The following is a 15,103-nucleotide window of genomic DNA, read 5'->3' on the forward strand; positions in this document are numbered from 1 at the left end:
TTCATCTGTTTATTTTCCTATGGCTCTTTTGCTATAAGACTTACAGTAATAAAACGTATAGGTAACAATAACAAAACATGTAGCTTTCATTTGACATCCTTTTCATTGCGACACTCCTTCATTTAGCGAAGCTATAAACCGCCAAATAAAAGTTGGGCGTATTCCCCCGTGTGACTCTAGTTGAGTTGAGTTGTTGCTTGAAGTCCACTCTATGCACAGATAGGTTAATGGTAACTGTACCTAAAGTTACAGTGGAATCCGAACCACTATGTGCCTCCACCGGATATCGAACCCGGAACCTCTTAATTACAAGGCGACGACGTTACCACTAAGCCATCGGGGAGGATTGCAACGATGTTAAATGGAGCATCAAAATTGAAGAGGAGTCCAAAATGAAGAAGTCCAATGATGATATATAAAGGAAAGATGATGGATGAATTTCCATGAATTTCCCTTCAGAAAGATTCTGAACACTATTGGAAGCCCCCCCCCCCTGTCTTAATTTTATTGCCATTATTGCCGACGTTACGCAAAATTATACTATTTTTCTATTCCGATGTCGCTGCACCATTTTGTATATTTCTTCCTTTTTTACGGACAACACTTTCTAACCTCAAAAAAATGTATGAGGTTTTTCATCTCTACTAAATCACAACCTCCTTATGTATTTGACATAAAGCTGTGTAATCAAGAAATCTTTCACATCTTAATTTACTTACCATAACCATCCATGAAATTTTAGCGAAGAATGTGGAAACAACTGATTAGAAATGTAATTTCTTTGGAATTTCGAATATTACTCATTGGTAATGCTGGGATAAGAAACATGATAATAATAATGAAATACTTCCTTTTCGTTGAGGTACAAAGATCGAGTTGTTTTCAAATCTTAAAAATAATTTTTGAAATCTACATAGAGAAATCTACTCACAAATTATGCTCATGCTCAGGCCAGGATTCAAACCAGTAGCAGAATTGAAAATCAACCACTGAAAGCGCTCGGCCATTGAGCCTGCTGCTGAATATCTGAGTTTGTTTATTCTTCCTCATCGTCGCGATGAAGCTATATGGTTAGAAATGTTACGTAAAGCTCCCCCCAAAAAGACATACAAGCAGAATTATTCAAATTAATAATATAATCACGGCATCTGTGAAATGCACAGAATGAAAACTGTATAGTAATGAACAAGAACGCCTACGACAAGAGTTCAATGACAATTACGCCAATATGAATCGCTTGAAGATCAGCCGACTGTCCCACGAGTGGAAGCACACGAGAAAGTTTCAAGCAGAACTAGGTTACAACCACTCGAATGATAAATAAGAGTGTTAGTTCTTCCTCTTCTGCGACTCGGTACCCAAAAAAAGGCGCATATGCATACCCTCTTGCTCCAACCGCCCACGTGTGATATAGTTGGACGACGTCGCCTCTTCACTCCGAGCAATACATCTTGTTAGTGACGGTTCTCTGCACGTAGAAGATATGGCCAGGGGGAGTAGCGGCATCAGGATGAGTCGAGACGTGGAGGGGGGAATCGAGATCAACACGTTGAGGTCACCAGTTGCGGACTATGTCGAAATGAGATCCTTTTCTTGGCAACTGAAGATTCTCTCCAGACCATCTCCTTGAGACGATATAAGAAAAAAAATCGTATGGCCTTGTGGATGGTATGAGATCGGTGAATATGTGTACTTTTCAGCATCTGCCTGTCTGTGTGTGTGTGTGCTTCTGCATAATTATTAGATCACGTGCGTGTGTGGTTGTGTGAGAGGGGGACGTGTATAAATAGTGCATCTGTCGGTGGATGGTCACAGTGCTATAATCAGTAGTGATCATTGCAGGACGCAGTTACCACCGACATGTTCTTGCAATTGGTGAGTATCTGTGAGCAGTGGCGCAGGAACGATTTTGAATTGGGGTTACAAAGTTCAATCTCGAAGGGGGTATGCATTCTTTAGGTCTCCATGATGGCGTAGTGGTTACGTTGCCGCCTTGGAGTCAAGGTGTGCAGGATTCGATTGTCGGTGGAGGCACATAGTGGCTCGGATTCCACTTTAAACTGTAGATCCAGTCCCGATTAGTCTATCTATGGCTAAATTGGACTTAAAACAAAACTCAACAACAAACATAAATTTTTGAGTGTGCTTGAGTACAAGTGCACACATACCACACACATACACACTATATACCTATGCTTTTTTTAATGTCTGCATATTAAAAAGATGATTTCAGAAACATATACAGCTTTTAAGCAGATGAAGCTCTTACTCTTCTCAGCTATCTCTGGAGCAAGCGAACGAAAACAAGTCTCTCTGCAGGTATACAGTTCCACCAATGAACGCTTGAAAGGAAATGGGACTGCGTGGACGCAGTTACCAGCCTTTGCAACAGCGCGTACTGCTTCGCTTCCCTCCCCTCTTCTCTGCCGCTATGTGCGGTCTTGCTCCAGAGATTCCCGGGACGGAGTATACTACATCCGGTAATTGCAAATAGTGCAGGCCGACGAGGCTGTGGCGTCTGAATCTACAGTCAGTATAATCATCTCTAGGGCTGTGTGTAGTCCTTATATGTGCTAAGCGCCCCTTTATAGCCTCAGGTTTTAATCTAGTTAAGGACATTTATCCCTTAAAGATTGTGATTGACTCTCCCGAAGGTTCATGGCTGCACCAACACAAGCCTTCCATCTCTCCCTCTCCTGGACAAGATCAATCCAATCTCTTCCATCCTTCCCGATTTCCTTTAGGTCCATATCAACGTTGTCCCCCCATCTTCGTCTTGGCCTTCCTACAGGTTTCTTACCATCAGGTTTCCCAACAAGAATCCTGTAAACACTTCTTTCCTCTCCTATTCGTACCACTTGGCCTGCCCATCTAAGTCTTCTTGATTTAATTATTCTAATAATATCTGGACATGAATACAAATTATGTAGTTCTAAATTATGTAACCTTCTCCACTCACATGCCTCCTCATCCCTTTTAGGTCCAAAGATTTTCCTAAGGATCTTATTTTCAAATACTCTCAATTTACGTTCCTCTTTCAATGTAAGGGACCAAGTTTCGCATCCATATAATAATACAGGCAAAAGTACTGTTTGGTATATTTTAACTTTTAGTTTCGTAGATATGAAACGAGAAGACAAAAGTTTTTGAACAGAAAAGTAACATGCATTTCCTGAATTAAGCCTGTTTTTCACTTCCTCTTTAATATCATTTTCATTTGCTAGTATTACTCCTAAGTACTTGAATTTGGAGACTGGTTCAAACGAGTTGTTATCAATAATTAGATTTTGATTATTACTTAACAAAGACACGGGTCCATATTAGTTATGGTAAGTGTTGCCCCGTATAATGAAACGAGTGCAGGCGCTGACTCCCCAAGAATTTTCATTTCAAATTTTCATTCAAATCATTTCATATTAGAACAGGCTCTCAATTTTTAAAATATAATTTGCATAAACTTGTACTGCCAATACAAAAAGCAATATTCACAAAATAATTTTAAATTTCTTTATTTTCAAAAAAAAATTAATGGCTCTTTTCAAGATAGGTTTTAACAGGCTCCAAAAACATGTCAAATTTCTAATTCAGATGAAGCTCTAGGCCTTATTTCATCGTTTCGCACTCATTTTGAATAATATTTACCTTTCTTCTAAATTTTTCCAAACTAGCTCTCTAGCATTCTTAAACACGAAGGTTTGTGGCTGCAGCAACACAAGCGTTTAATCTGTCCCTCTCCTGGGCAAGATCAATCCAATCTTTTCCATCCTTACCGATTTCCCTTCATCCTCATCTTGGCCTTCCTACAAGTCTCTTACAATTAGGTTTCCCAACAAGGATCCTGTAAACTATTCTTTCCTCTCCCATTCGTGCCACATTTCCTGCCCATGTAAGCCTTCTTGATTTAATTATTTTAGTAAAGTTTTCGAAGAGCACAGATTGAGCGAGATAATTAGTTCGACAATGTAGTTTTGTAGATTCATGGTGCTTATGATTCTTTTGAACGGGGAGACAAAGTAGACAAAATAATCTTTTATTAAGCTATTAAAAAACGAGATTTTTGAACGATTGCATCTTGCGGCTGACAAGTTGTTTGATGTAGCACAAGGTTAACAATTCAGATCTAACGATTTAGGGGGCGAGGGGGTAGTGAAACCTTTCACAAAATTGTGGAGCATACAATCTACTTCTGTACTCTCCGTTCCCTTGTCAATAATGTATCCAATGGAAACTCTCGAGTTGCAACTGGAACGACAGATTCCAGTACAATTCAATTACGAGCAGCATTACACCTCCGTGTAACGCTGGTTATACTGTTATGAGATAGAGCTGTCGACAATCTTCATTAAACCATTTAAGCATTTCACTATCATATAAATGTATTTTCTTGTCTTACTGACATCGAAGAAATTATCTCAATAGAAAAACATGCGATCTAGTATGCTACAAATGATAAAAAAAATATTAAAAAATAATGTATTTTTTTAATCTAATTCTGCAATAAAATTAACTTCTTTGCTACAATCTCGAAAATATGAAACTATACAAAATTCAGAAAATGAATATCTCGGAAAGCACAAAACTATCTTCCAATAAATGGAAAATCTCTTTAAAACAAACATTTATTATTTACCCAAACCGAAACATTTCACATTGAGGAAGGAGAGTCATCTTGTTTCTAAAATTACAAATAATTTTTATTTATTCATATTACCGTATATCGTACTTTCCCTGCAAACTGCGTAAATATTTCCTCATAGAATATAGGGATACACGTTGCACAAGTTGTAACGGTCTTTAAACATTTCCCTAAACGAATTTCATGCACACAATAAAGAGGTCATTCCAGTGGCGGCTATTAGGTTCCAAAACTAGGGAAGGGGCAAATTAACAAAGGGGAGCAAAGTTAAGAAAGTTTACTTTTGCAAGGACAGTTTACTTTCCCTTGGTACGTACATACGGTTTAGTATAGTGCGGGACAATTGTGGCAAAAAGTGGGGGGAACTGTCCACCCTCACCCCCCTTAATCGCCGCCACTGGGTCATTCACTTTATGTTTTGCACTGCGAATACAAACTCAATTCAACTACTAACAAAAAATCTGACGATTAATGTGACTAAAATGAACAAATTTTATTTATCACTTTATCATAGTGTTTTGCAACTTTTGAAAATGATCGTATGCATAATTTTGATTCATTTTCGGAGAGCTAGTTTTTATAAAAGTGTGCAAATTAGTCTGTGTTTGAATTGTGAACGTTCTAGGATCCTTTGCTACCTAAAGACATTCTTAGATAAGGATAAAGCTCTTCAGCTGCCCGTTATATATGCTACCCACCGACTATCTGTATCAATATAGACATCGGCTCCAATTAAAATACTTTGTGAACCTATTATATTGCACATTATCATTTAATATAGCTTTTCTGCCTTTTTATGCTAATCTTGACCATGAGAATGAATGACAATTGAATAATTAATGAAAACACATTGGCAAACAATTCATTCTAAGGCGTGGACGCGAACCTAAGATTGAAAGATCGTAAGCCAAAGACACAACGCTCAAGAATCGGGACAGTGACAAATAATTAACTATTTTTTAATTTGTGTACAGTATGCAGGCTTCAGCCATTGTTTGCTAGGAAGTTGTATCTGAAGGCTATGATTTTCTTCACCAGGTTACGGATTTATATCTAAATACAAATCTTCATATTACGCTAAAATCAAGATACCTTGTTTATTATATTTGTGAATTGTGGTATTGTAATCTCAAGAAATGATATTTTGATTTTCCATATTGTTTACATGTGTTAGATTTGAGCACATAGCTTACGTATTTTAGATATTTTTACATGTAATATCTATATTTTCAAACATTTGCAGATAAATACTCCATATGCTTGCTATTACTACTTTTCCCCTTCTTGTGTTAAATACTAAAGGTTTTCCGTTTATCTGTATTCTATTCGTTTTTTACTATCGGTTTATTTTAAATCTTTACATCTTCGGATAATGCATCTATTGTATCATTCTTGTCGATATTAGAAAATGCAAGTTCAAGTTATTGTAATTTCAGTCAATGGAAATTCATATTTAGAGACAACAGAAGAACATTTAAGTTTTCTGCACTTAGAAGAAAGTTTGGTAATACAATGTTTAGATAACCAAAGATAAATCGCATTTTGTATTTGAATTGTGCGTTACAATTAATGTCATGTAAGCCTTACTTACTTACTCCGATCCTATTTTGCCCAAAGGTGTGGAGGTTTTGCAGGAAGCTCTCCATTGGTTACGATCCATTGCTAGTTTTCTTCCTTCATCCCACTTAATGCCTCTTCTGATCAGGGTCTGTTCAATGTTCATGTCCACGTCAGCCGTGGTCTTCCTTTCCCATTCCTCTTGCTCTTGCCTCGCATATTTCCTTCGGTATTCTTCTATCCTTCATTCTATTAACGCCAAACCATCTCAGTTGTGAGTCGATGACATTTTGTTCCACTGGTTTGGAGTTTAGTGTTATCCTGATCGTTTGATTCCTAATTCTATCTTTTCTTGTTTTTCCGACCACTCTTCTTAAATATTTCACTTCCGCTGTCTGTACCTGCCTAATTGCCAGTGCCCACGATTGTCTCCCATATAGCATAGTTGGTAAATATGTTGATTTATATATTGCCATTCTTGTTATCTGGCTTATTTTTTTCTTTCCTAGAAACCCTTGAATTATAGCATAATGTTCTGTATTCTTGTATTTAATTCTTCATCTATTCTTACATCGCTGTTGATGGTAAGCCTAATGATTTTTTAATTTAGCTAGATATGCTGTTCATGAGTCTTTGCTTAATCAAAATGACAATTTTCTACAATTGTAAATTTAGATTTCATTTTATCTTTTGATTAAAACGACCAAATATTTATTTATATATCTAACACTATTTGGTACTTATAAATTCGTTTTCTTTTTCATACATTGTGCAATCAATTGTTCATGTGCACTTATATCCTTTCAGTTGTTGATCACCGCTCTATCGGTGCTGACATCTGCTGACGTCAGAGATGCATATCTGCCCCCTGATGGATCACATCGTCTAGATGCAGCAAACCTTTCCCCTCCCTTACCATCAGGTTCTGCTCACGGTGGCAATAGCCTGACAGGCAGCGCCTCCAGCAGCAACTTCGCTAGCGGAGGCAGGACTGGTGGGTTTGGCGGTGCTGGAGGATTCCAAGGAGCCGCTAGTGGTTTTGGAGGCTCTGCAGGAGGTTCTCGGTTTGGTGGTGCTTCCGCTGGTGGATCCAGGTTTGGTGGTTCCGCAGGTGGTGCTTCGCAGTTCGGGGGATCAGGTGCTGGTGGTTCCCGATTCGGTGGTTCTGCACCGTCTGGTGGTTTTGGTGAATCTTCCGGCCCGACAACGCCTCCCATTGGTATCCTTGCCTACTCCAATGAAAACAACGGAGATGGTTCGTACGCTTACAGGTGAGATACAATTCATTGACCAACCAGGAAAACACGATGTACGAGGGTGAGTCAAACGAAAACCTTAAACGTCCGACAAGAATTACAGGACAGACTGTAAACAACTCAAATTTACATGAGGTGTCGACTGTTATTTAAATACAACCTCAAGGCTGCAACACTGATCATGTGAGATTCAAAATACATTTTTTCATTTTAAAGATGGCGCCTCATGCATGCACCAGCGAAGGGCAATGGTTTCTTGCCATCTGGAAGCCTAAAAGGTACAGACATTCTAGAGTAAATGAAAATTCAATGTCTTTATGCATGCTAGCCACGCCAGCAAGTTTACAAATAGAGGAGGAAGTTCGACAATGGCCCAATCGGTAGAAAGCTTATAAGTGACTTGACATAGATTCCAAATATTCTTCTTCTTGACGTATACAGGCACTAACTGAGACTTGAAAATATATGTAAATCAGCAATAGGTCTATGCTATAATTCAGCAAATTTGTGCAATGTTACATGCAGAAATCTACCAGATAAAATAAAAACAAGTTAAGGATTTCATTTGAACGTCCCTCGTACATACATCTGGTTAACGCTCTGGACTTGCGCAGTCAAGAACTTTCGGGTTTGATAGTCGCAAGCATAAGTGCTACGTCAAGATAGGGATCCAGTTATATTAACGACTATCTGCAAAATTAATTGGGTGAAGGTTTGTATTTCAGTTCTTTATTTGCATATTTCTCACAGTTAATAAATACGGTTTTGTAGTCAACTGTACGCTGCCCTGTCTTATCCATTGACACATTAAGTTCAAACAAAATGTGAATAAAATGCATAAGGAATTTCTAACATGTAGTGCATTTTACTAAGACGAAAGAATTGAACAAGAAAAATTAAGTGAGCTTGATTATAAATTATACGTAAGCAATATCTACATATATTTAGAAAAGCTTTCTTACAAGTGGTAAAGTATTTGTATAAAAATTAATTGTATTTCGAAAGTCTATTCAAATGTTTGAATTGAATGCATACTTGTAGGGATTGTCTGTTATAACTAACAATTGTTTTTAAATATGTATGTAAAATTGATTTTACAAATTAATTGGCTTCGATTTTTTACTACTTCCAGAAAGATGTATCTGTTAAGTTTGTTGCAGTAAATCTTCAACATGTTCCTTGTTACCTATTTACAACTCGAGAGCCCTCTATTAGCTATATTTAAACTACATGATAATTTAGGTCAAATAGTTCGTTACTTTGTCTCATGAGACGAGTTTTTAATCTTCCACCTGCCGAGGTGGGAGATCATCAGACTAGTCACGGAGTGACGTGTGGTCAGCATGACGAACCCCCAGTTGTAGGTTTTGGATGGGCACCGGTCCCATACACAGGCCGAAATCTCAAAAGGAAAGTTGATACGCTTCCCCTTGGAGACTCGTTCTTGCGCGTAGCTGCAGCCGGAAGAGTCTAAAGCATGACATCTTAGACCGCACGGCCACGGTGCGGGACGATATTTAATATAGATGGCGGAATTATAACAAATCAAACTGATAATTATATCGGTATCAAAGTCAATACATTGCTCTATGTAATGTATGTTAAATATTTGAGAACACACACACATTTCTTTGTAGTAATTGTATATCAATGGTAAAATAGATTCTTTTAATCTGTTGTCGAATTTAAATTTTTATGTGCCAAACTGTATGTTAAGGCCCAGAACTGATCTCTTTCAAATCCCCCTTGGAAGAACCAAAATGACCGAAGCTGAACCCATGAGGAGAATGTGCAAGTTATTTAATTCAGTTTCTAAGAATAATCCAAGCGTAGACCTATTTAAATGTAATTGTAACATAAGATCTAATCGCCGAATTTCTGTATGTTTTGTTTTGTTTTGTTCATTGAATTTTGGTTTTCATTCAGCTTGTAAGGTTATATCCAACAGTTTAGCTTCATTTATTATTGTATTGTCTCTGTGTACCCTTTGCTTCTATAATCTAATAATTAATTTCTTGTCACAATTGTTTTTAAATGTAAAATGTATGTTGCGTCATTCATATTTCTTGTTAATTTTCTTAGTTATGTTCTTGTTTATGTAATGGTGTCATCCCATATTGAACACTGTAATTGGGCATGCGCCTGTTGTGTTTCAATTAAATAAATTTAAATAAATAAAATGATAGTTCTAAGTATAGTTTGTTGTATTTTAACAGTTACGAGACAGAGAACGGTATCAGCCACGAAGAATCAGGATTCGTGAAGAATCTTGGAGTACCAGAACAGGAGACTCTCTCAGTGCACGGCTCCTACACCTACACCGATACAGATGGCGTTGTCTACACCGTCAACTACATTGCCGATGAGAACGGCTTCCAACCGTCCGGCGACCACCTCCCAACGCCACCACCAATCCCAGAGGCCATCCAGAGAGCCCTCGACCAGATCGCCGCTCTGGAGAGATCAGGGGCCGCGTCGTCTTCATCCGGGTCACAGGCTGACGGTTATTACCAAGGTGCAGGCTCAAATGGCGGTTTCGGAGGCTCTTCCGGCGGTTATTCCAATGGCGGATCTGCTGCGGCTACCCAGTCAGGCGGTTATTCCCGTGGTGGTTCTCCTGCGGCTACCCAGACACGGGGTTATTCTCGTGGTGGTTCTCCTGCGGCTACCCAGGCAGGCGGTTATTCCCGTGGTGGCGCTGCTTCGGCTACCCAGACAGGCGGTTATTCCCGTGCTGGATCTTCTGCGGGTACTCAAACAGGCGGTTATTCCCGTGGTGGCGCTGCAGCCAACCAGGTCGGAGCATTCTCTGGTGCTGGAAGGAGGCCTGCTGGTGGTGCCAGGAATGGATCTGGCGGTTATAGCTATCCGAAACCTAACTAGAACGCATTACAACATGGGAACAATTTAGCAAGAAATGTAAATTGTATGAATTCCACGACAATCCCATTTCTTGTGTGAATCGTGATATTTCTGAAAACTCAAAATTGGCACTTGCCTTTTTCTTCGTATTAGAACAGTTGATTTGTATTTATTGTGATTTGGAATAAAGATGTAAGCCAACAGATCACATGTGTTGTTTCATTTGTTAAAAAAAATATATAGCTTAGCTGTGCGTAAAGACCACATTATCTAATTGAATATAAGTTCAATTACATGAAGGTTGCGACAGAATGGTCTTATTCACAAAATTACTACATGGCTTGCCTCAAAGTTATGATGATTTCTCAATGACAGTGTAGTGTAATCAAGAGGCCCTGTGTTCGTATCACGTATCCATGTATCACAGTGGTTCGGATCCCACTTTAAACTGTAGGTCCAGTCCCAACTAGCCTATCTATAGAAAAAGTGAACTGAATACAACATTTCAATTAAAAACAATTTAGAAACATCATGATAACACCAGTGAGCAGTGACAAGCCGGTTACCTCCCGTTTCACCGAATGCCCAAGAGACAAATATCTCACCTATTTTGAGGCGAGAGAATTTTCTCTCTGCCGGAAAATTTCAGGAAATGAAGGGAAAGAAATTAGCTTTTGAGATGGTAATTAATCTTTCATCCTCACTTTGATGCTCTGAATACCATCCCTCCACATAATTTGTTATTCTTTCTCCGTCATTATTGAAATGGAACTCCATGTAGTTATGGAATGAATCCTTGTTGGGCACCTCCGGAGCTTCATCTTGCAGGAAGAGGAACACGTCCTCTATATTATCCACCGGGACTAGGGGCAGAGCTGCAGCCCACTGAATCCACAACCTGACCCTCTCATCTTCCTTGTAGAGTGTTGCTAATCCCAATGCTTGACTCTTCCTCCATATGCACTGAGTAAAGTGGAACAGGCATCTTCGGATGATTAAACTTCGTACTGCGTTCAAAGATGCTACTTCGAAATCAAGGACGATATCAGTAGATTTACACTTAGCAATGCACTGGCTGTCTCCACCCTCGCAATCTCCTCCCTAAGTGAGGACTAAAAGTGGTAAACGTTGTAAGTTCCAAAAGCGAAAGTGTTGGGAAATAGCATCGTTCAGCACATCAGCCCGTAAAAACTTGCACACTAGTGACCTCTTTGCACGCCCTTTGAACTACTTAGAGGGCTACGAGCCACATTTCACGTTTACCACACTATAAAGCATGGCACATTTCACAGTTTAACGTGGAAAACGGTGTTTTAATTATTGTGGCACTTACAGCGTTTACGAATTTTAGTCTTCAAGTCTTTTCGAACCGAAAACAATAATAATTTCTTCACTTCAAAGAACAGACACCCCCATTCAGAGCACACCTGTCACCCATAAACAAGGTAACACACATGGAAAGAAAGTGAATAACTAAGAAATAATCATTCTGCAATATGATTAATACAAAACTTACCTGTAAATCTTAGTAACGTGTTCCAACTGTTCATGCACTCTCTTCTTCATTCTGTTGAGCTGCAATTCTCGCTACTTCCGGTTCGTGTGTATGTGTTCCAGCTTTAGACACAAATTCTTCATTATGAACAATAACTGATGCCTTACAACCACTCCAACACTTCCACTAAGATCTGGCCTCCACTCGCTTACAAATGCGATACACGAATCCTTCGTATACCACAAGTTGGCCGCCACGTTTAGAACTTATAAAGGACCTGAAATTTCCTTCATTCAAAATATTCGGCGAAAGGAGATTCGGCAAAACGGGAATTCCCCTTTCGCCGAAAATTTTACTTCGGTGTGAAATCTGATATAATGTGTCTGTGGGCCATTCGACGAAAGGGGAAGACACGGACAGGCCACATTCTTCTCAATACTATCATATAGTATGTGGCGCAGAGTGTGTGTCCATTTAGACTGAAGTATACCAGGTATCAAAATAGCACGCAACATAAACGGAAGAAAGCTTTTATGTTTCACTGCGATTCTACAGATGTCGCCACGGTGTCGTCCTAATTGCGAACATTCCTAGTTGCGATCACTTGCTGCCTTGAACAGGAGTATCCTCGAAGGGCTGTGTTTTAATTGCGAACACATTTTTCTTCCTTCGTAACTATAACTTTCCCTCACTTCCCGAGTCTTTTAATGAATTTTTAAAAAGGCACTCCGCTCCAGATTTTAGACTGGTCAGTGTTTTGTTGGATCATAGAAAATTCGACGTGATTAAAGTAGTTGCTAAAGTATATATAATTTAAAAATACAAGTGTGGCTTGTTTTTTATACGACTACATACTGCACAATTCTTAACTGAAAAGAGCTTCGTCATTTAATAATTATTAACTTTACATAAATTTCAAATTTAAATTTCAAAACATGACACTGTTTTTAAAAATTTAGCAATACCCCTAATATCCTTATACTTGTTAGTGCTCCTCACCAAAAAACAAAAACACATTTTATTCTTCAGTTTTAGATCTTCCAGATTTCGACATTACAATAAGACAGTCTTTTCAAAACAGGGGCGCGCAAAACAATTGAGTGAGTGTTTTGCATTTTTATACTTATTACAGTTGTGCGAAATTCCTTAGTGTATACACGTATTCATATAAACATTTCTTTTTACATAAAAGTTTTACAAATCATGTCTTTTTTATCATAAAATCTATATTATTATTTATTTTAAAAATTGTTTTGAATATTTTAGAGCGCCATCTATTTTTCACAACCTCTAGAAGTACATGCATCTGTGTAAAGTAGTGGCTCTTAAATGTTTTTCTCATTGTACCCTTTTTTCGCAACTGAACGTCTAATCTATCCCAACCATAGAATTTCTCTGAAATTTGGGGATATTTTTTGGCTGCCTGATTGTTGGGGCGTTTTTGATATGTTGAAGGCGTGTATCTGCAATAAAGAAAAATGGCATTCGGGCTGTTTGTGGAAAGATGGTAAACAAATAAACATTAGAATCCTACGTTTATTTTTTTATTGGGTGTTGCAATTCTTATGATTACGGTAGATACAAGAATAAAAATGTGAAACACATACTGTACATGTTAAGAAGTACGTATATAAAAAACTTTAACTTTCTTACATTTTTTCCGAAGTTGTTGAGGAAATATAAAGAACAAAAATGTGTTTATAAACAAACTGTGAAGCACAATCTTGGAGTTTTTTTTTCATTTATCCTCAAGAGTTTCTAGTGAGATGGATGCGCCTGCATAGCCTGACACAGTCTCTTGATGTCTGGTTGTACACTTGAAACTTTCAAGCAGAGATTTGGCTCCAAATTTACTCTTATTATAGATTTCGAACGAGTATTTTATTTCGAAACATATGAAGCAAATATAAGAGTGTCAGTGACAAAATCAGCCTTGTGTTCCTGTTCAGTGTTAAAGCTATAAATCCTGAAACAATGAAGTCTGCTTTACACAGCTGCAGCAAAAAATGTTCCCGTGTGGGTATTTTCTATAATTCTCTTCCGATCCGATCGCGTACCCCCTTCAAGTCGTTCATGTACCCCTGGGGGTACGCGTACCACAGTTTGAGAACCACTGGTGTAGAGGATTACAATGTCACAGCAGACAAATTGTCCATCATTATATACATGCGTTTTGTTTGATGCAATATGATTATGGATAATCCAATGCAAATTCCCAGCGAAGAAGAGAACTTCCCTGCCGATATTCATGGCGGAGTGAATCCAATAAGTAGGAACCAAAGAAACAATGCTAATGAAGCAAGATAGTTGTTATAGTTACTTAGCGAAAAATACCGGACTGGAGGCCAGTCTATTACTGTGCCAATGTGAACCTACAAAAATAACATTGACGATTTTTCAGATTTCGCAAGAATTTCGATTTCGTCCTTTCATAAAAGAATGGGTTTGTTGTGGAGAGAGGCAGCCTGCAGAAGTAGTCCTCATCTAAAGTACGTCTACATGCAAGATTTGTTTGTTCTGTGTTAAAACAATTGAATGTCTGAACGGAAGAACTATGATTGATTGATTTGGTTTATATTTCTTCGCGTTTCTGCAACTTTTAGCTAATCGCGAAGATGAGGATGAGTGATGTGAGTAACGATGTGATAAAATTGATGAGGGACACTTACAAACAATACCCATGCCCAGCGGGGATTCGAACCTGGAACCCCTGACGTCGTAGCGCGCTGTGAAAACCACTCCGCTACGTAGGAGGGAATTAAGACCGCGTCCGAATCGGCAGCAGATGTCACCTATAAAACACTTACATCCGAAGGACTCAGCCTACTTCCGTTGTCCGGATTAGCTGCAGACGTGGAATAAAGGTGCAAGGTGCGATAGATGCGAGCTTCAACTCGCTGTGACCCTGCGCTTGGCATCCATATTGCAACTTCAGCTTTGCAGAGGCAACTTTTACTGAATAGACAATGTAAAACTAAGTGATTCTTGGACATTTTATCGATAACACTAAATTTAGAAAAATTGTAAAAGAAGAAATCATATGCCACATTTTTAATATCAGTAGTAAATAGGTGAAAATCATTGTAATGTGTGGTTGGCGCCTGCACTGTGCGCCTGCTCCCCAGAGCGCCATGAGTGACGTTCGGGCTGACACCTGGCGGGAAAAGTGACAACCGTACTGCAAGGGGACATGTAGATTCGGACGACTTCGACGTGACTTGGACAGTACACGATAGCAACGGGAGAGGACGGGACGGAACACTTGGCCATCCGGACACGGTCCAAGTCTTCAAGCTT

General features: G+C 38.8%; 1 protein-coding gene across 1 annotated transcript; it reads left to right on the forward strand.

Moving 5' to 3' along the window:
- Positions 1 to 1,819: 1,819 nt before the first annotated feature.
- LOC146002038 (uncharacterized) lies at positions 1,820 to 10,519 on the forward strand. Its single transcript, XM_083139751.1, has 3 exons — positions 1,820 to 1,875; positions 7,001 to 7,464; positions 9,666 to 10,519. The coding sequence occupies exons 1-3, from the start codon at positions 1,861 to 1,863 to the stop codon at positions 10,330 to 10,332; spliced, it is 1,146 nt and encodes a 381-aa protein (XP_082995877.1). The 5' UTR covers positions 1,820 to 1,860; the 3' UTR covers positions 10,333 to 10,519.
- The last annotated feature ends 4,584 nt before the right edge of the window (positions 10,520 to 15,103 follow it).

This window comes from Lepisma saccharinum, chromosome 18 (genome assembly GCF_977018435.1).
Source record: "Lepisma saccharinum chromosome 18, izLepSacc3.1, whole genome shotgun sequence".
Taxonomy (NCBI): Eukaryota; Metazoa; Arthropoda; class Insecta; order Zygentoma; family Lepismatidae; genus Lepisma; species Lepisma saccharinum.

Bases quoted from the DNA above. Each gene is read 5' to 3' on its own strand.
- LOC146002038 (XM_083139751.1), top strand. The intron at 7,465-9,665 runs GTGAGATACAAT...GTATTTTAACAG, and splicing joins GATGGTTCGTACGCTTACAG to TTACGAGACAGAGAACGGTA.